The sequence below is a fragment of the Salvelinus sp. IW2-2015 genome, linkage group LG15 (genome assembly GCF_002910315.2).
Source record: "Salvelinus sp. IW2-2015 linkage group LG15, ASM291031v2, whole genome shotgun sequence".
NCBI lineage: Eukaryota > Metazoa > Chordata > Actinopteri > Salmoniformes > Salmonidae > Salvelinus > Salvelinus sp. IW2-2015.
In genome coordinates, this window is record NC_036855.1 from 3095536 (window position 1) to 3117979 (window position 22444).

At 44.7% G+C, this 22444-nt stretch overlaps 1 protein-coding gene and 1 pseudogene across 1 annotated transcript in view; both read right to left on the reverse strand.

The window, feature by feature from the left end:
• LOC139028765 (SWI/SNF-related matrix-associated actin-dependent regulator of chromatin subfamily A containing DEAD/H box 1A-like) overlaps positions 1 to 824 on the reverse strand; it is a 9183-nt pseudogene extending 8359 nt beyond the window's left edge.
• Positions 825 to 828: 4 nt separating this feature from the next.
• LOC111973821 (SWI/SNF-related matrix-associated actin-dependent regulator of chromatin subfamily A containing DEAD/H box 1A) overlaps positions 829 to 22444 on the reverse strand; it is a 26657-nt gene continuing 5041 nt past the window's right edge. Inside the window, exons 6-19 of the mRNA XM_024001237.2 lie at positions 21585 to 21683; positions 20616 to 20694; positions 19961 to 20460; positions 15830 to 16026; positions 15185 to 15275; positions 12723 to 12822; positions 12449 to 12508; positions 12087 to 12162; positions 4542 to 4677; positions 4184 to 4315; positions 2173 to 2268; positions 1768 to 1885; positions 1218 to 1333; positions 829 to 1021 (exon numbers count right to left, since the gene is read on the reverse strand). Coding sequence (XP_023857005.1) covers positions 953 to 1021; positions 1218 to 1333; positions 1768 to 1885; positions 2173 to 2268; positions 4184 to 4315; positions 4542 to 4677; positions 12087 to 12162; positions 12449 to 12508; positions 12723 to 12822; positions 15185 to 15275; positions 15830 to 16026; positions 19961 to 20460; positions 20616 to 20694; positions 21585 to 21683 — 1869 coding nt within the window. The 3' untranslated portion in view covers positions 829 to 952. The remainder of the gene's footprint in view (positions 1022 to 1217; positions 1334 to 1767; positions 1886 to 2172; positions 2269 to 4183; positions 4316 to 4541; positions 4678 to 12086; positions 12163 to 12448; positions 12509 to 12722; positions 12823 to 15184; positions 15276 to 15829; positions 16027 to 19960; positions 20461 to 20615; positions 20695 to 21584; positions 21684 to 22444) is intronic.

Consider the following 22444-nt stretch of genomic DNA (forward strand, 5'->3'; position numbering starts at 1 on the left):
GTAGCCCAGCCCTCTCCGTCCGTCCGCCATTATGTGTTAGGGTCAGTAGGGGTCTGTCTCACCTGTCTCTCCTGTTGCTCACTGTCCCCATTTCTGTCTGTCTCACCTGACCCAGGCTCCGGTTCGTGTCTCTTCACCTGGTTTCCCTAGTCTGTGGCAACGGTCCTCAGCCTGTTGTCGTTGTAAGGGTTGTAGTCGATGTCATGCATGATGACCACGTTGGCCGAGTCAGGTTGATACCCAGGCCGCCCGCATGCGTCGACAGCAGGAACACAAAGATTTCCGGGTCCGTGTGTAGTCGTCAATCAGCACGATCCTGCACCAAACACAGGTGGGTCCGGGAGAGAACAACGGCTTTCTGCTTTTTCTGTACCGGCGCTACATACACTACTACAACACTAACATCGGTCTCTGAATATGTGGCCACTGCCAGTTAAAAGCTTTTTGTGATGAATTACCTTGGCTCCAGTACACTCTCTGCCAAAAGACTACATACAATGTTGGACGGAAGCCCATTGAGTTGAACACAACTGAAGCTCACCTTTCTGCTATGGGCGTGGAGCCGTCCAGTCGGATGTAGCGGTGGCCCAGGTGTTGGAGCAGAATCTCTACGATGTCCATCATCATGGTGAACTGACTAAGGAGCACTACCCGTCTCCTGCAGAGACGTACGTTAAGTCTTTGAAAAGCGCTATGAAATCTCATGTATTTATTAGAGCACAGCAAGGCACAGATCAGGACTGCATTCAGTGATGTGGAGACCCCATGACATTTAGCCCTTACCCTCTTCCTCGTCCTCACCTCCCTCCCCCCTTTCCTCTCATTTACCTTGGGTCTGAGCGTGGCGAAGAGTGTCTGGAGCAGGTTGAAACTTCCCAGAGTCCAGTACAAGGTCTTTGTCCAGCTGGGTATTTGTCCAGGGACGAGTACTTCTGGGCACAGCGTGTGGAGCTCAAAGTTCAGACATCACAGCCATGTCCTCTTGGATCAGCACTGGGTCCGCATCAAAATGGGTCGGCTCCTAGGGGGGGGGGGGGGGCATAAACAACAATTACAGAGAGAAGAGAGCGAGACGCCAGGAGATGAATATAAACAGAGAGAGCAGATTTAACAGGTAAGGGTGGTAACAACAGGGTTACGTAGGAGAGGGACTTGTATCTCTTATTTACTGAATAAACCAGAACAGACAAACACAAAATGGCCAATGAAGCAACAACCTTGAGCATGAGGCCACTCATGGCCTCCAGTCTCTCTGTGGTGTAGTACTGCCGGTGTAGCAGAGGGTGGTTGGCCATCTTCCTCAGCTGCATCATCACGTTGCACAGCTCTCTCTCTACACGTGGAAAGAATGAGAGCGAGTGGGCGGGTGAAAGATTTATTGAATTGAACRGAATTAAATGTATAAATTAATGTAACTGATCTATTCAATTGCTTTACTGTACTATAATTGCGTTGCTTTGGCAACAACGGTACCCATGTGTGTGTGAGTGAGAGAAACAGTTTAGTTAAATTGAGGACACAGGATGTAAGACGCCGACCGCGTTATCTCATCTGCCATCACACTGTGCTAGTTACGAGGCACCATTTTGTCAAGGCACTGCTGTAACACACAGAGTAGGGAGTAGCTGCCACTAGATCCTGACTTTGGGTCAATTTGACATTTTCCCCACTAATGGTTGGAGTTAGGAATAGGGAGGGGAAACTGATCCTAGATCTGTACCTAGGAGAAACTTCCCAGAGCTCCCTACAGTTCAGTGCAGTACGTACTCTCTCCGACGGCAGACTTCTTGAACATGCCCACCATGGTCTGGTAAAGCTGCTGCTGCTTCTCACTCATTGGGCAGAATATCAACTTCTCCTCCTTCGCTGGCAGCAGCTTAAGAACCTGAGACACGCACACAGACACATTTAAATTGAACCTTTATTTAACTAGGCAAGTCAGTTAAGAACAAATTCTTATTTACAATGACAGCCTACCAGTTAAATGCCTTGTTCAGGGGCAGAACAACAGATTTTTACCTTGTCAGCTCAGGGATTCGATCCAGCAACCTTTCGGTTACTGGCCCAACGCTCTAACCACTAGGCTACCTGCCGCCCCATACAGATATCTTTAACATTTGACATTGTGAAACATCCAACATTTCTAAGTTTAACCAGTCACTGAGTCCTTACCTCACTCTTGACTCGTCTGAGGATGAAGGGCTTCATGATGAGTTTAGCCTGGGTGATGCGGTCCCTCTCGAAACAACTCTGCTCCTCATAGGATTTCTACCACAGAACAAAATAAACACCATCAAAAACACATCCTACAGTACGAGCCTGACTAAACATGAGGGGAGTGGGACCAAGGTCCGTATCGACAAATACCTCATTTAGACAGCATTGTTGGTATGTTACCTGTGAAAGGGGATGATTCCCTCCCCCACATTCTAAGCCTTTTATATCTCCCCACATGCTGAGTGGGAATAGTGGTGTACGTCTATTTGAATAAATCCATTGTAGACACATTCTGAATTCCTTTAGGCAGGTCTTCAGAACGATAAGACAAAAGGACCGAGTCATGGACACCCTGGTCTAGAGGAAACACGACTGCACCAAATTAAGTCAACAGTTTGTTCAAACAAAATTTACGACACACTTACGTACCGCTGATTAGTCAACACACATTTTATAGTAAGAATAATGGAATATAATATTTTCCCCCATCAACTTGAGTGTCATGGGAACCTGTCATAACAAAAAAAAAGTGCCTTCTTTAAAATGTATTTAACCTTTAAGCAGTTAAGAACAAATTCTTATTTACAATGACGGCCTACTAGGGAACAGTGTGTTAAACTGCCTTGTTCAGGGGCAGAACGACAGGGTTTTACCTTGTCAGCTCGGGGACTCGATCTAGCAACCTTTCGGTTACTGGCTCAACGCTCTAACCACTCGGCTACCTGCTGCTCCAATTTTAAAACAGCAAATTGTAAGGTTTCTAAATCATGTAAAATCTGACCTGGATGACCTCTGTTGGAGCATTTGAAAAAGTTTTTTTTCTCCCATCAATGTTACATCTTTGTTTCCTACCATCACTCTGCTTTGTCAGATACAGTATCATGCACATTGATAGCTTGCTGCAAAACATCCCAGCTAACTGTTTTTTTAATAGTAGCAGCAGACAGATATCTAAATAGGAATAATCGTAGTAAAACATGCTCAACATAAATGTCCAAGATACTGTAACCTATAGCTTCTGGCTCCAGGAGAAGAAGACTAGTGCAGCAGCTTGCATAATTGCGCATTATTCCTTGGATAAATATTAGGTGTAATACTGAAGTAAATGTATCATCACCAGCCAATGTGATCACACCATCGCTCTCTCTCTTTTCAAAGTCCCCACCAGCTATTTTGGCTGAAGACCGATACACTACAAAAATTGCATGCATATTACCCATCATTTTCAAGCTAAATATAAGGGCCTTTTAAATATTTACCTGTCAAAAGTCTAGAAGAAAACATTAAATGGTTAAAAAGGCAAAGCATTACTGTGACAAGCATGAACAGCTCAAGGACCAAAATAGCTCCATTTTAATGGAGAGAGTAAATGCATTAAAATGTATTGTGACTGAGGAGTTTGATGTCAGATAAGAATGTTCATGATTTAACGAGGGCCAAAGATGAAAGGAGACATTTTATACTGAGGCGCTGGTGGGACGTTTAAACATAACACCGCAATCATGATTTACCTCAGTTGGCGGAAATAAAAAGTACCTTTCAGATAAAGTTAAGGTGGTAAAAAGATGAAGTTGGCGGGTTTTCGTCTTGGCATGATAATGTCTCCGAGTAGGAGCACTGATCAAGGGTTAGTTGTTACGATTTAAAAAGGGCAAAACTGGTCCTAGATCAGCACTCCTAATCAAACGCTTTGTGAAGACAGGCCCTGGTCTGAGTGGTACAAGCTTGGTTTGAAACCCAGTTATGATCTCCAATCCCCATCCGCTCTATCCAAGCTTCTGCCAGCCTGACTAGTGTTGCAAAATTCCGGTAACTCCCAGTTTGTCTGTAAATCGTGGTTGGAGGATACTASATTTCCTGCTTATTCCCTCCAGATTACGAGAATGTTCCGACTGTCTTCAAATCTTCCAACCCTGGGAATTTGGGGAAAGTGACCGAAATATTTCAAGCCTAAACCTGACCTTACCATGGAGAACATCTTGGCTATCTGCGTGGTGCTGCTGGAGAACATGGAGGGCATGATGAAGTTGAGCAGCGACATCAACTCCAGCAGGTTGTTCTGCAGAGGGGTGCCAGTCAGGAGCAACCGGTGCTCAGCCTGGGKAYACACAGAGACAGGTAGTCAGGGAGGCAGAGGGACGCAGGGCGGGAGGAGCAACCAGTACCTGGTTGACACAGAGACAGGTAGTCAGGGGGAGAGAAACACAGGGAGGGAGGGAAGAGTAAACACAGGAAGGGAGAGGTAAACACAGAGTTAGGAGCAACCGGTGCTCAGCCTGGGTACACAGAGTCAGACAGAGCCAGGTAGTGTTGGGTACACTAACATTGATGGCCATGAGGTGGCGGTAACGGAGGGTCTTCATGTTCTTCAGCATGTGGCCCTCGTCAAACACTGCGTACTTCAGTTTGAGCTTGCGGAAGAGACTGCGGTCGCTGTCGTTGCCGATGGCCAGGCTGTATCTGCAGAGAGGAATGACAGACATCAGCATCTATAGTTGAACGTTCATTCCCTATGTAGGGCCTACATCAAAGTGGAAGGGCTACAGGCATGCAAGCGCATGCCTATGACGACTAGGGGGGGGCAATGACGTTCTATTTACATTCATCAGATACTGTCAGCTTTCGTGTGAAGCTGTCTTGTAATGTTTGTTGTTGGGGGCCTGCGCTGCTGCCAGCAACTGTTTGGGTGAACCTAGGCATTGAACCTGTACTACCATTACTGTCCCTCAGTTACCACCTCAAAGTTAGCATTTCACCACCATCTCATTTAACATCTCAAAGTACTGCCATATTGGACTTCACAGCGGTTGCTTGCCATTCTCTGCCATTTTCCCAACTGTTAACAACGATGGCATGCTGAGCACTTTATATCTGTGGCAAATCATTTGGACGATGGATATCTCCTACTAACTGTACAGCATTGCTGCGTTAGGCATTTTATCATTTACATTTTGGTGGGGAAAAAAGCAGGGGAAAAAACWACTTTTAGTTAGCGATTCTCTCAAAACATTAACACCCCTAGCACGCACGCGCACACTAAGAAAAGTCAAGATGCCAGGGCCTATAAGTTCCAGTGAATTCCTGGTACTTATCGAATTGACTCATCGTGTGTGGAGGCTTAATGTCAGCTAACAAGATTGGAGAAGACGTACCAAGGGTGGACTCGGTGCCTTCATTTTCCATATGGCGCACTCGTAYACTGGAACCATCCCAAATAGCACCCTCTTCCCTTTATAGTGCACTACTTTTCACCACAGCTCATAGGGCTCTKGTCAAAATATGTGCACTATAAAGGGACAGCCACAGCACGTAAAGCTCTTTTAATATCATTCATCCATGCATAACAAAGTGCTTTTCTGGTTCAGACAGACACCTAGGCCATTAAAACACCCCTGCACAGCTTTAAGGGTGTAGGGCGAAGTTGGCCCTAGACCAAGAGGGGGGCAAAGTACGGCTCGCCGGACACTTCAATCCGTCCCGTGAGACATTTAAATATTAATTATTATATTTAAGTTACGATTTTTGCCCTAAAATAACTCATTCCATGATAAACAATGAATAGATGGCGCTGTAGCCTGGCAGCGCTCTCTGTATTTGGGCCTACAGTCTGATTCAGAATGCACTCAAGTCATCATTGCCACTTCATTGCTTGACGACTTTTGACGTGAAAAATTAGTTCTGCGAAAATGAGAAGTGGACTCTGAATGTCGTGTGTTTAAAGAAGAATGGACAGCAAAATACTTTACTAATATTGGACACAAGGCGGTATGTCTATGCCAAGAAAGCGTTGCCGTTTTTAAGGAATATAATCTCAATCGAAATTTTTCAATGAAGCATGCTAACAGGGAAAAAATGCTTGGAAAAAATGAATCTACTGTGGAACAAACGTCAGACGGATCACCAAATCTAACCGGTAAAAACATTGGCCTACTAAAAAGATTACAAGACAAACTAAAAGAAGAAAGCACCAACTGAGAGGATTTGATATTTCTTCACTGTATTATTCATCAGGAAGCCCTGTGTAATATAGTGTGTTAAAGCTGGAAAATCATGTCAAAGTGGTTGTAAAACTTGTCAAGGGGACTTAACCATCGTCAGTTCATTCAGCTGTTCAATGACACAAAGGCAGAGCACCAGGACTTGTTGTACCATTCAAATGTGCGCTGGCTAAGCCTAGGAAAAGTATTATTTCGCCGTGTATGGGAACTGAGAGGGGAGATGGGTATGTTCCTTGACGACTTCAACGAGTTGAAAGACAGATTGGCTGAGCGACTTTTGCTTTCGGTGTGGCCATATTGGGGCATCTGAACGGTGTTTTTGTGCATGGACTGTATTCTAACGTGAACGCATTCAAGACCAAACTTATGTTGTTCTCCAGACAAATGAGCAGCCGGTCTCTCGCCGATTTTCTGACACCAGCCGCACTGAATGTGCCCACATCGCAGTGCTGCACAGACATACAGTCGTGGACAAAAGCTTTGAGAATGACAAATATTAATATCCACAAATATTAATATCCACAAAGTTTGCTGCTTCAGTGTCTTTAGATATTTTTGTCAGATGTTACTATGGAATACTGAAGTATAATTACAAGCATTTCATAAGTGTCAAAGGCTTTTATTGACAATTACATGAAGTTGATGCAAAGAGTCAATATTTGCAGTGTTGACCCTTCTTTTTCAAGACCTCTGCAATCCGCCCTGGCATGCTGGCAATTAACTTCTGGGCCACATCCTGACTGATGGCAGCCCATTCTTGCATAATCAATGCTTGGAGTTTGTCAGAATTTGTGGGTTTTTGTTTGTCCACCCGCCTCTTGAGGATTGACCACAAGTTCTCAATGGGATTAAGGTCTGGGGAGTTTCCTGGCCATGGACCCAAAATATCAATGTTTTGTTCCCCGAGCCACTAAGTTATCACGTTTGCCTTATGACAAGGTGCTCCATCATGCTGGAAAAGGCATTGTTCGTCACCAAACTGTTCCTGGATGGTTGGGAGAAGTTGCTCTCGGGGGATGTGTTGGTACCATTCTTTATTCATGGCTGTGTTCTTAGGCAAAATTGTGAGTGAGCCCACTCCCTGGGCTGAGAAGCAACCCCACACATGAATGGTCTCAGGATTCTTTACTGTTGGCATGACACAAGACTGATGGTAGCGCTCACCTCATCTTCTCCGGACAAGCTTTTTTCCAGATGCCCCAAACAATCGGAAAGGGGATTCATCAGAGAAAATGACTTTACCCCAGTCCTCAGCAGTCCAATCCCTGTACCTTTTGCAGAATATCAGTCTGTCCCTGATGTTTTTCCTGGAGAGAAGTGGCTTCTTTGCTACCATTCTTGACACCAGGCCATCTTCCAAAAGTCTTCGCCTCACTGTGCGTGCAGATGCACCTGCCTGCTGTCATTCCTGAACAAGCTCTGTACTGGTGGTGCGCCGATCCCGCTGCTGAATCAACTTTAGGAGACGGTCCTGGCGCTTGCTGGACTTTCTTGGGCACCCTTTAGCCTTCTTCACAATAATTGAACCGCTCTCCTTGAAGTTCTTGATGATCCGATAAATGGTTGATTTAGGTGCAGCAATATCCTTGCCTGTAAAGCCCTTTTTGTGCAAAGGAAAGATGACGGCACGTGTTTCCTTGCAGGTAACCATGGTTGACAGAGGAAGAACAATGATTCCAAGCACCACCCTCCTTTTGAAGCTTCCAGTCTGTTATTTGAACTCAATCAGCATGACAGAGTGATATCCAGCCTTGTCCTCATCAACACTCACACCTGTGTTGAGAGAATCACTGACATGATGTCAGCTGGTCCTTTTGTGGCAGGGCTGAAATACAGTGGAAATGTTTTTTTTGCGATTCAGTTCATTTGCAAGGCAAAGAGGGACTTTGCAATTAATTGCAATTCATCTGATCACTCTTCATAACATTCTGGAGTATATGCAAATTGCCATCATACAAACTGAGGCAGCAGACTTTGTGAAAATTAATATGTGTGTCATTCAAAAATTTTGGCCACGACTGTACAGTAGACATTTGGCAAGATTGAGACTAAACTGGAGGTTGTATCATGCCGCCCCCCCCCCCACCACACACACAACTAGAGCTCATGGACATCCAGTGTGACAGTGCTTTGAAGGAGAAGTACAACACAACCACAAAATACCCGTTTTATGGCTCACTGAATGAAACAGTTTCCAAACATGAAAAAGCACGCCCAGAGGATGCTGGTTTTATTCGGGTCGTGTGTGTGAACAAACTTTTCTCAGTAATTTAATGCATGGGCAAGGCCACTACAACAAATCCCATCACAGGTCAAATTTAACAAACCATTTGTCAGCTGTTCTGAGGATCTCTACTTCAGAAATGACACCAGAATTCAACGCCCTTTCCAAGAGAGCTGAACAGACCCATTGCTCACATTAAGACTGAAATCACCAAGAGTGGGGTAGGCCAGGGTTCTTTCCCTGTTTTCAACAGTCTTTTAAAAAATGATTATGGTGATGGTTATTGCAGTGAGAATTATCCAGCAATGCACTTGGATACTGGCCTTGTTTGACATTCATTTGACATTACTGCAATGGCTCAGTACTTTATTTGGGCTGAGATGATTTGACAACTGTTCAGTAATCTGCTTTAATATACAGAGTTAAAGACCATCTACATATCAACATGAAGCCAAATGTTTTTGTGTGTATGCGGTTTACAATGTTATTTTTTAGGGTGGAAGTGAAATAAGAASTATTCCATAAACAGGCCATTCAATATGAACTCAAATTCTTAGCATTTTTGCTCTTATTTGCGTCACTCAGATTGTACATCAGGAACAGATGATCTTTATCAGATGTCTGCTGTTTCCAGTCATATAAACATGTTTTTTTCATATTTCAAAAGTTTGCACTTTTTGTGTCTGAGTCTGATTGTGGGTAGAGATAGTACATAGTTGTTCTGCAATCTTAGCAGCATATGTACACTACTACTTGTGTGTCAACGTGAACAAAAGGCTTCATATGTTTTGTCACACATATAATACGTGTCCCTTCACTTGGTTTCAAAAGCTGAAAGTGGCGCTTGAGCCAAAAGGTTTGCCTACCCCTGCCCTAGACGCTGATCTTGGGCCAGTGCACCCCTGCAAAGCTGTAAAGGTGTAGAGTGAAGTTGGCCCTAGACGCTGATCTAGGGTCAGTACACCCCTGCACAGCTGTAAAGGTGTAGAGAAGTTGGCCCTAGACGCTGATCTAGGGTCAGTGCACCCCTGCATAGCTGTAAAGGTGTAGAGTGAAGTTGGCCCTAGATGCTGATCTAGGGTCAGTACACCCCTGCACAGCTGTAAAGGTGTAGAGTGAAGTTGGCCCTAGACATTGATCTTGGGTCAGTGCACCCCTGCATAGCTGTAAAGGTGTAGATTGAAGTTGGCCTAGACATTGATCTTGGGTCAGTGCACCCCTGCATAGACTGTAAAGGTGTAGAGTGAAGTTTGGCCCTAGACGTTGATCTTGGGTCAGCTGCACCCCTGCACAGCTGTAAAGTGAAAGTTTGGCCCTAGATGCTGATCTTGAGTTAGTTTGAAAATAAATAAAATAATAAAACACATTAAAAATGTTTTGCTCAGAAAACTTGGGGGGCCAAATAAACCACCGCAGGCAAAATTCTGCCCGCAGTCCTCCAGTTGGGGAACCCTGCACTAGGGGTTATTGTGGTTCCACTGACAGACTGAAACCTATCTGACAGACACATGCACGCCATGCTGTCATAGACAACTCTAGTTCCCAAAAGCCATTAAAGAAAGCAGGGCAGCGCCATTAAGTACTTTGACCATTTTGAAGTAGTCAACTGGGTGGGACTTCATATGGGTTAAGGAAGGATCACATAATCCCATCCAGGTCCTCAGGAGGGATAAGCCAATGATTTATACTTGTCGCAAACATTCCATAACGGCAGGTGGCAGTAAATCTCCAACCGTGGCTTCATACCTGTTCAGACAACACACTCCAGGTGGCAGTGTGCACCCTTTCAGTTTGTTTACCAACTCATAAAAAGTAGTAGAAGAAAATGGACTACTTCAAAATGGAGATGGCCTCATTGCACTATCCGTACATTCACAGACGCCATAATCGGACAGACACAAGGACGAGTCGTCTATCTAAGTCTATGGTGTGTACAGTTGAAGTCGGAAGTTTACATACACTTAGGTTGGAGTCATTAAAACTTGTTTTTCAACCACTCCACAAATTTCTTGTTACAAACTATAGTTTTGGCAAGTCGGTTAGGACATCTACTTTGTGCATGACACAAGTAAATTTTTCCAACAATTGTTTACAGACAGATTATTTCACTTATAATTCACTGTATCACAATTCCAGTGGTCAGAAGTTTACATACACTAAATTGACTCTGCCTTTAACAGCTTGGAAAATTCCAAGAAATGATGTCATGGCTTTTAGCTTCTGATAGGCTAATTGAATCATTTGAGTCAATTGTAGGTGTACCTGTGGATGTATTTCAAGGCCTACCTTCAAACTCAGTGCCTCTTTGCTTGACATCATGGGAAAATCTAAAAGAAATCAGCCAAGACCTCAAAAACAATTGTAGACCTCCACAAGTCTGCTTCATTATTGGGAGCAATTTCCAAACGCCTGAAGGTACCACGTTCATCTGTACAAACAATAGTACGCAAGTATAAACACCATGGGACCACGCAGCCATTATACCGCTCAGGAAGGAGAAGCGTTCCGTCTCCTAAAGATGAACGTACTTTGGTGCGGAAAGTGCAAATAAATCTAAGAACAACCGCAAAGGACCTTGAAGATGCTGGAGGAAACAGGTACAAAAGTATCTATATCCACAGTAAAATGAGTCCTATATCGACATAACCTGAAAGGCCGCTCAGCAAGGAAGAAGCCACTGCTCCAAAACCGCCATAAAAAAAGCCAGACTACGGTCTGATGAAACAAAATAGAACTGTTTGGCCATAATGACCATCGTCATGTTTGGAGGAAAAGGGGGAGGCTTGCAAGCCAAAGAACACCATCCCAAACGTGAAGCACGGGGGTGGCAGCATCATGTTGTGGGGGTGCTTTGCTGCAGGAGGGACTGGTGCACTTCACAAAATAGATGGCATCATGAGGATGGAAAATTATGTGGATATATTGAAGCAACATCTCAAGACATCAGTCAGGAAGTTAAAGCTTGGTCGCAAATGGGTCTTCCAAATGGACAATGACCCCAAGCATACTTCCAAAGTTGTGGCAAAATGGCTTAAGGGCAACAAAGTCAAGGTATTGGAGTGGCCATCACAAAGCCCTGACCTCAAACCTATAGAACATTTTTGGGCAGAACTGAAAAAGTGTGTGAGAGCAAGGAGACTTACAAACCTGACTCAGTTACACCAGCTTTGTCAGGAGTAATGGGACAAAATTCACCCAACTTATTGTGGGAAGCTTGTGGAAGGCTACCCAAAACGTTTGACCCAAGTTAAATCATTTAAAGGCAATGCTACCAAATACTAATTTAGTGTATGTAAACTTCTGACCCACTGGGAATGTGATGAAAGAAATAAAAGCTGAAATAAATCACTCTGCTATTATTCTGACATTTCACATTCTTAAAATAAAGTGGTGATCCTAACTGACATAAGACAGGGAATTCTTACTAGGATTAAATGTCAGGAACAGTGAAAAACTGAGTTTAAATGTATTTGGCTAAGGTGTATGGAAACTTCCGACTTCAACTGTATGTCTGCATGTGTCAAATCAAMTGTTATTGGTCACATACATGTGTTTAGCAGATGTTAATTCGGGTGTAGCGAAATGCTTGTGTTTCTAGCTCCGACAGTGCAGTAATATCTAACAAGCATGTGTGTTGAACGACTCACGTGGACACGATGACGTTGAAGTCCAACTTATTATTAAGGATGTCATGTCGCAGGTACTGCCGGTCCTCCACAGAGCCTGAAAACACATCAGTGTTTACGCCATAGAAATATAATTACCATCCAATATGGCCTCATTGATTACAACGGGGACGCCCTTTCTAGTAATAATATGTCAACGGTTTACACATCATCCACTTAGACTCAAAAGCTAACAACCGATCGCTTTATCCTGGACCTGAACAGATAAAAAGGAGGAGATGGGACCGCAACCAAAATAAGTCAGATGTTATTGTGCCAGTCATGTAAAAAAAATATATATACAATAATTTGACAAATAAAATCAACCAATCAAAACGCCTCACCGTAATAGACTAGCACCTTGAGTCTGGGGCACCACAGCTTTAGCTCCCGAACCCAGTTATCTGGAGCAAAGGGAACACATTTCAGACCACTTTAATACAATTGACTCAGACAAAACCTGACATTATGCCACACAGATATTATTAAAAGGCCAGACAATTTTAAGTGAAATTATCAAACAATACTCCTTTGTTCGTGTCATGTTTTCTATAAGTGGTTATAAAACACACTTAATTGGTTATAAAGTGAGTGGATTGACATGAGCAGAGCCCTTACCCAGGGTGGAGGCGGGCACAGTGATGAGGTGGGGGCCTTTGATGCCATCCTGGTACAGTCTGGCCAGGAAGGCTATGGCCTGGATGGTCTTTCCCAAACCCTGTCGAGTAGACGACCAAGAGAGTAAAAAGAGAGATGGAGAAAAAGAAAGAGAGCGAGAGAAAGAGAGCGAGAAAGAGAGCAAGCAAGAGAGAAAATAGAGATCAATATCTGCTCTTCAAAACAAGTATGATTTAAAAACAGCATCACGGAGCCCCAGGTCTCTTGTCAGGACTTGGAATCACCTCCTGGCAACCTAACAGTATTTCAACCAAACAAGACACCACTGGCAACCTAACAGTATTTCAACCAAACAAGACACCACTGGCAACCTACAGTAAATTCAACCAAACAAGACACCACTGGCAACCTAACAGTATTTCAACCAAACAAGACACAGCCTTTCCTTTTAAAATGTTAAAATAACAGATATGTCCCACCCATTCCTTTAGTTCTCTCTGTGTATTCACCTGCCGTTGCTCCACCCACACCATTAGTCAAACACTCACTTATCTAGAGCCTTTGTAAAAAACGTTGGTCGCTAAATCCGTCTAGAAGGGCCACGTAAAAACGATTGGCTGGTATGCCCTCATCCGTCTGAGCGGTCAGCTGTGAATGCCCTCACCCGCTGTATACTTATAACTGATTGGTTTGGTTCTGCCCACTATAGTACTGTCCGGTTAGAACATCACTGTACTCTTGACAGTCACCATTACACGTTTCCATTTGAGGATGTTTATATGATTCTGGTAATCCAAATGACTTGGAATCTTATTGTTGTGGTTGTAGAAGACAAAGATACGAACACATGTAAACAATATTAGTTAAGGGTTATAACTATGCAATATATGTACATTAAGGGGCAAATGTCATTACCCGTATAACCTGTCTATAATGGGTTATAAACACAGCATCAATATAGACATATACATTCACCTCTTGGAGCGAGAGAGAGAAACTAATTACTTGGATTGAAAAAGGGTCAAGATTTATGGCACCATCTCGCTCCAGCCTGGTGAGAATGTTTCCAGGTTGAGACCTTGAGATCAGATGTGCCCTGCTGAGTCGTAAATGACTCTGGACATGAGCGATCTCCAAGAACTGTCTGGGATGACGCTAGAAGCTCGCTCATGGCAGCACAATAAAACCCCTTAATAAAAGGCCGCTATGGAAAACGCTGTGGAAGCGTGAGCAGACAAAACACTGTGTTTATCAATACGACAATTAAACCACTTCTGCACAAGTACTTGTGCAACCAATGCAATAACACTTCTGGCAGTACGGAATATTACTACATAGGATAAACAATCCATCAAGTAGTATTGGCAACTCTAACATTAAAGAATAGTAACAGCCATACAGTAGAACACATATGGCTGAAACGTATCAACGTAACATGTGGTAATTAATGAATAGTAACAGCCATACAGTAGAAACATATTGAAAACGTATCAACGTAGCATGTGTAATTATGAATAGAACACATCAGTAGACCACATATGGTGAAACGTATTAACTAAATGTGGTAATATTAATGAATAGTAACAGCCATACAGTAACACATTGGCTGAAACGTATTAACATAACATGTGGTAATTATGATAGTAACAGCCATACAGTAGAACACATATGGCTGAAACGTATTAACGTAACATGAAGTAATTAGTGGTAATTATTGAATAGTACAGCCATACAGTAGAACCATATGGTGAAACGTTCAACGTAACTGTGGTAAGAATGAATACGTACAGCCATACAGTAAGAAACATATGGCTGAAACGTATCAACGTAACATGAAGTAATTAATGAATAGTAACAGCCATACAGTAGAACACATATGGCTGAAACGTATCAACGTAACATTTAGTAATTAGTGGTAATTATCTATTACTACCCAGCATGTGAAAACCCACATAAAACCCTCTTGCAACTTCCATTTTGATGCACGCACAACATTCAGACATTCCTGTTAGTGTTGACAGTAAAAACATGCGTCTTCTCCCTTCGGATGATCATAACGCTCTGACCGGAGCTGAGCGGGTGCAGTGTCCAGATGAGCATTTTCAGGCGCTCTGATTGGTTAGGAATGGCAGTGCTATGATGAAAGAGGGATAGCGAAGGTAGGCTGAGCAGCCAAACTGACGGGACTTAAGAGAAACTGAAGGGACTGCGAGTGGAAGTTAGGTCGACAGGAAAGCAGCAGGACGGCCTTCACAGCCATTTTATACTTGCCATTGTCTGTTTTCGGTTGGTAACAGTTCTACAATACAGGGAGGGGTAATCCACATAATTAAACACCATAGTATGTGGCAAAGTCTCAAATGGCACCCTATTCGCTATGGGCCCTGGCCAATAGTACACTAGAGAGAGAATAGGGTGGCATTTGGGAAACAGCGTGCATCTGTATTGGGTAGTCAGCTCACCATCTCATCAGCCAGGATTCCACTCAGCTTGTGTTGGTGCAGCAGGAGAAGCCACTTCAGCCCAATCAACTGGTAGGGTTTCAATTGTAACCTGCATGGCAACCAATCACGATGTAAGACATTTAGAGACAAACCAATCACAATACAATATATTTAGAGGAAAAAACGAGACATCCAGTATCTGACAGCCGTGTAGCATAACATTTATCTATGATGCGATACATCATTTGTTTAATGGGGTCAAAAAGGTTTATTCCTTTATTATTTCTAGAGAATAAGTCATAGCATATGTGGAGATAACTTTTCAGAATACATCCATTATGCCATGGTAAATGGATGAATGAATTACAATGGCATTCACTTAGCATTTGGGATTTTTATGTTTGTTACCCGTGAGGATTTTTTCTCTTAATAAAGGGTCTATTGGGCGGTCCTTCAATACCTTTTATTTCCCCAATCGGAATATAAAATGACTACAGCAGATTAGATGTAATCTATGTTTAGTAGGCAAACGTTGAACGTTTCAGATAGAAATGCCATTACTCCTTGCAGAGAGGCATATTTGTTCTAATATAACATATTTCTACCTGAACGGTTCCAAAACGTTGTGTCCTGCCGAACGGCACCTCTGGACATTTCACTTACTTTCTGTTGAGGATGGAGGGCTGGGTCACGGAGCCCACGCTCTTGTCGATGACCTGGTTGACTCCCTTCAACATCTTGCCCGAGATGTTCTGGCACTTGGACATGAGGCCCCGGACCACGGCTCGCTCCTTCAGCACCACCCTACAGCCCAGCAGCAGCGTCAAAGACAGGCCTTTCTCCTTGTGGAACAGCTCCTTCTAAAAATGAACACACGCATTTAAAAAAGTGTGTCACCAACCGGTCATAATGCCTCATCTTTTTCATTTGACGTGATATCAGTTATGCAATTGTATGGTTGCACAACGAAGCCCAAGCCGTGAATTAAAGATGAGGCTATGTCATGGTCGTTGAGGACTACCATACAGTGGGCCAGCTGAATTCACACCACATTCAGATAACATCTTTCAGCTGGTGGTGGAGCCGGTTCAGGTTTAAAGTGCCTTGTGGCTCTTCAATTCACACCTGCATATCCAATGATCCTGCTTAGAGCTGTGTGGGAGTGACAACCTTGCATGTCCAATGACCCTTCCTGTTTAGAAGCGGAAGCCGAAACAGGAAGTACCCGTGATTCGCTCCGTTGAGAAATGGTCACCAGAATCAGAGGGTATGCTTCTGGACTTCTTTGCTAGCGCTGATTGGAATGTTTTGAGGCTCCGCAGATAACGTCGACGAGCAAACCACCACCGGCTTCATTAGAAAATGCATCGGCGGCGTTGTGCCCATGGTGAGGGTTCGCATCTTCCCCAATCAAAAGCCCTGGATTAACAGAGTTTGGCGCTAAACTAAAGAACAGAGCTACCACACACAGGGCTACCACACACAGGGCTACCACACACAACCCTGAGGCTACGGCTGAGGACAGGAATAAGTACAAGAACAACCACTATGACCTCCACAGTCATCAAACGAGAAAAGGGACAATATAGGAATAAGGTGGAATCATACTACATAGGCTCCAACGCCCTCCGCATGTAGCGGGGGCTACAGTCTATTATAGATTACAAAGGAAGACCCAGCCGTRATCTGCCCAACGATGCCTCTCTACCAGACAAACTCAATGCATTTGATGCACRCATTGAAAACAAAAACATCAAGGCGGGTATGAGAGCTGTCACCGACCCAGAGGATTGGGTGAGCTCGCTCTCTGAGGCGGGCCCCGACGGTAATCCATGCACATTCTCAGAGCATGCGCAGAAAAGCTCACAGATATATTCACTGTAATTTTCAACCTCTCCTTGTCCCAGTCTGTATTCCCCACATGTTTTAAACTGACCACCATCATTTCTGTTCCCAAGAACTCTAAGGCTTCATGACTCAATGACTACCGCCCTGTAGCACTCACATCTGTAATCATGAAGTGCTTTGATAATCTGGTTATGGCACACATTAATTCCACCATCCCAGACCCATTCCAATTTGCATACCGCCCCAACAGATCCATAGATTACACAATCTCAATTGCTCTCCACACTGCCCCTATCCACCTAAATAAGAGGAACAACTGAGAATGCTGTTCATTGACTACAGCTCAGAGTTCAACACCATTATCCCCTCACCAAGCTTAGGACTCTGGATCTACAGGTGTACCATTGAGAGCATATTGACTGGCTGCGTCACCGCTTGGTATGGCAATAGCACCGCTCTCGATCGCACGGCACTACAAAGGGTTGTGTGGACATGCCCAGTACATTACTGGGGCCGAGCTCCCTGCCATCCAGGACCTCTAGATCAGGCGTTAAAGACCCCAACCACCCAAGCCATAGACTATTTTCTCTGCTGCCACACAGCAAGAGGTGCCGGTGCATCAAGTCTGACACCAACAGGGTCTTGAACAGCTTTTATCCCCAAGCAATATGACTGATAACTAGCTAACAAAATGGCTGCACAGACCGAGTTCACCTTGTATGTTCACTGACCTTTTATTTTAACATTTGCACCATCTCTACACACACACAGGGCCCTACATACTCACTCCATCTGATCACTCACACACATTTATACTGACTCCACTCACAAGCTAATGCTACTCTGTTTATCTACATCCTGCCTAGTGTCACGCCCACGCCGGATACCATCACAGACGTCAGGGCCTTTATTCATAGAGCATCTCACGGTTTGAAGTACTGACAGGTTCCCCTTCTGTCCATGTAATGATATTCATTAGGTACTAAAAGGCCATTTTTGTTACAATGTAACCAAAACCGTACACAATGCACATCCACTGATAATGACCAACGTTCAGTTTCATTTGAGGACCAGGATGTTGACAACTGTGCCATACAGATTGTTTTTATGTATCGATTTCATTGCAAAGGGTGTATGAATTGATATGTAAAACGACACAAGACTTCGTGCTTTTCAGCTAAAATTGTACAGAATTCTTGCCACAAACAAAATGTTGACTATTTGGGGCATACAATCATTGTATCTCTGCAGATTTAGTTGTGAGGATACAGAATCATGACCATTTGTTCTGGTATTGCACTCAGGTAGCCTGTTTCTGGTATCAGGTTCAGGAATGGCTGAGAAAGCATAACATGAATCCAAAGTTGACCCTAGAAATAGAATTGTTGGGATATCTGGAGAGACCTGGTTAGTCAATTACTAATATTCTAATACTCTTAGTAGAAGTATTTATCTTCAACTTGCAATCTGTGGATTCTATTCGATATATTCAAATTGTATGTTAAACATCACAGCATAGTAGAAAGATATATGGCACGTAGAAATCCGAAGAGGATGGCCAGCAGCGATAGGTGGGATGGGCTGAGGGAAGCTGAGGGTTGGGATGTGGAACTGGAGACAAGTGGGAGTGGAGATGCTGGGCGGGGGATAGAATGACGGTCAAAGGAAAAAGAAAGGGAAAAAAAGTCTAAATAAACCCCCCAAAAAGATTGAATGACACTGAGGGACAACATTATTACAGCGAATGCCTGTATGCCTGTTGGCCTGAGGCTGACGCCGCACAGCTACACACACACACATAAATAGTTCCACATGCACTCCAACAGGTCGCTGGTCCGGGTCCCGGTCCTGATCTGTCGACGTGCCCTTGGGCGGGGAGCTTGACCCTGGTTGCTCCTGTGGGTCTCTCTGGATGGGAGTGTCTGCTAGGTGACTGAACGGAATGTAAATGTTGAGCAGCTTCACTGCAGGTAGATTGTATGTTTTAATATTCAATGAAAACGAATAACCAACCTCGTGGCAGGCATTATAGAAAATGAATACAGGACTCAAACAATCTCTAAAGCAAGCACCCCACCCCCACGTGCTAGTGAGTAGCCAGCTAATCTTTAGATTTCAAGTCTAGACAATTTGGGCTCCCGAGTGGCGCAGTTGTCTCAGGCACTGCATTTCAGYGCAAGAGGTGTCACATTACAGTCCCTGGTTCAAATCCAGGCTGTATCACATCAAGCCATGATTGGGAGTCCCATAGAGTGGCGCACAATTGGCCCAGCGTCATCCAGGTTTGGCCATCATTGTAAATAAGACTTTGTTCTGAACTGACTTGTGATAGAGATTTGGAACACCCCCCCCTCATATCGAAAATACAAACAAGATCTTTAGTTTACAGCAGTGTTTCCCTGTCGTCGCTCACTTTGTGACTAACAGGCGCCTGTCCTATGAATAAATCGCTAGAAGATGCCTATTGTTCATTCTAGGGGGAGAGGGCTTGGCTGACTGTTTTTCTGACTAGTAAATTGTAAAAAAGTAGCCGTTTATATTTAAGTGGAAAAAGTACCCAGGTGAAAGTGTGTGTATAGCTGATGCTAGTGGAAAACACTGCTAGCCTATATTTCTCTGCTGCTAGCATGAGTGACATTGGCAGCAGCCAATGAGCTGGGGTTTCCATCATTCCACAACTAGTCACATGGTTTGTCATAGTAGGCCATTGGCTCAGAGAGAGAGTAGAAACCTAACATGGCTAAGGAGGCCAGGCCACGAGTCGTAGACTGAGTAGAACACACCTTCACCTATAACCAAAATCAGTGTACAAGGCAAAAAGAACAAGACACACAAATGGAAGAAAATGCCACTGAGGACAGAACTGCAGGGCCTTAGTTGGAGGGAGCATTGAGGCTCAGTGACACAAGAGCATGCAGATAGGAGAGGTGGTGTGCAATCTCTTACCAGGTTGCTCCATAAAGCAAAMGGCCGCAGCTCCACGATCTTCTTGGCCTTCTTCACCGAACAGCCGGCGATGAGGGACAGCTCGTCCAGCGAGGCCTCTTGGAAGAAGAGCAGGATCTGGCCTTGGAGCTTGGATGTGCCCATGTCTTCCGCCCCCGAGTCCAGGTCCTCGTCCTCAAACTCGCTGCTGGCCGTCTCCTCGTCCTCCGAGCTGCTGGCCCTCTCGTCAGAGGTGTGAGCCTTCCTCTTCCTCTCCACTGCCTCCATTTTAGCCATGCTGGTCCCGTTGGACATCTTCAGGCTCGGCGAATTTGAAGAGGAGGAGGYAGGTTTAGATTCAGGGGCAAATTTCTTGAACATCCATTTTAGAGAGGAAGCTTTGCTTGGCTTGGCTTCCTCCATGCCGTCCTTGGACTCTCTGCTCGGCTTGGCGTCACTCTTGGTGTCGCTCTTGGCTTTGGGTTCCTTTTGCTTGACTTCAGGGGAGCTGGAGTATTCCTCTTCAGTAGAAGAAATCAGTAAAAAGGGCACGTTGATAAATATAACGAGTACAGTAGTAATAAACACACTAGATGGTAAGAATAGGTGAAACAGTCACATGACTAGCAACACTATCAGTGATGTTTCAACTGGATGAGGACAGTCACATGATCACCTGGGTCAGAGAACATGCGAAGCGCCTCCAAGGCGTCGGCCACGTTCCACTCATGTTCCTGGAGCACAGCCCTGAGTTCCTGTAGGATGTGACAGACAGGGTAGAAGAGATCAATTGTCACACTCCAGTCACCTTTTCTAAAAATCACCCGATTTACTTAAATGGAAAAACGACTCTTTCCTCTTTTGTTCTTTATTGCTTCTCTATTGTTTCCGCAAGCGAGGGAGGAGGATGATGACGACAGAGGCCACCGTCAGACCAACACTTTAAAAATTGCCTATTCCTGGAAGTTTAAAGTGAGTCTAAGAAAGATTCTCACACCACCTGGTGTGTTATGATCATGACTCTCGAGGTGTGTGTGGTTGCTGTGGCAACAGCTGACTATAGAATTACATCACAGGTTGGTGGCACCTTAATTAGGAAGACGGGCTTATGGTAAAGGCTGGAGCAGAATAGGTGGAATGGTATCAAATACATCAGACACATTGGAGCGTTTCTCTATATGAATACTACCGTGATCAACACTCGTGCTCCAAGTACATTCTTAGATGACCTTCTATTGAGTACGTTCCTGTGAGGACGAGTGTGGAGAACGCATAAAACACTGGCACTCCCCCTACTGTAATACCTCACTCTGCACCTCCCCATTCACTGACCCTTCTTCCAGCCAGGACAATGGCAGCAATATAGACCAAACAAGATATACACAAAGCAAACATTTTACTTCATGCTAACACAGCTAGCTACATGTGCATCTTAATAATGTACCTAACCAGATAGAATAACAGGTAAAAAATTATCTAAAGCCAATGTTACCCAAGGTAGATGTCAATTCTTCATGGATAGCTACAATTCTTTGTGGCTATATGACTAGCTAACAGTACTAGCTAGCCAGTTAGCTCTAACTTACTATGGGCTTGCTACCTACTTTGTAGACAGGATTTCTGTGTGGCTGACACTCTCACTCACTTCCTTATCCTGGTCAAAGAACTTCCTCTGCAGTTTCCTAACCATGGCCTCCTGTCTTTCCCAGCTGGGCTCTGCGCCCTCCTCTTCAGAGTCTTCAGCCTGGTGAATCAGACAGCGTGTTCATTAGTGTACACCGTAGCAAAACATTTTGAAAAAAAAGTAAATAGTGAATACACCCACAGTGAAGGTTAGTACTGCTGAGAAGCAGCAACGGCACAATGCATGCATGGTGTTAAGGTCTACCCCCCCCCCGTCTCTGGTGAAGGCCGCTGGGGTGGGAATAGAACAGTCTCTGGTGAGGCCGCTGGGGGTGGGATAGACAGTCCTCTGGTGAGGCCGCTGGGGGTGGGATAGAAAGTCTCTGGTGAGCCGCTGGGGGTGGGATAGACAGTCTCTGGTGAGGCCGCTGGGGTGGGATAGACAGTCTCTGGTGAGGCGCTGGGGGTGGGATAGACAGTCTCTGGTGAGGCCGCTGGGGGTGGGATAGACAGTCTCTGTGGAGGCCGCTGGGGGTGGGATAGACAGTCTCTGGGTGAAGGCCGCTGGGGGTGGGATAAGACCGTCCTGGTAAGACGGGGCGGGGTAGAACGTCTCTGGTAAGACGGGGTGGGGTAGACTGTCCTTGAGGTCACGGGGTGTGGTAGATCCGGCTCTGGTGGGGGGGCTTTAGACGTCTCTGGGGAGGGGGGTTTAAACGTCTCGGGGTTAAACCGTCTCTGTTGGGGGGGGGGATTTAGACCGTCTCTGTTGGGGGGGGCTTTAGACCGTCTCTGTTGGGGGGGCTTTAAGACTGTCTCTGTTTGGGGGGGCTTTAGACTGTCTCTGTTGGGGGGCTTTAGACTGTCTCTGTTGGGGGGGCT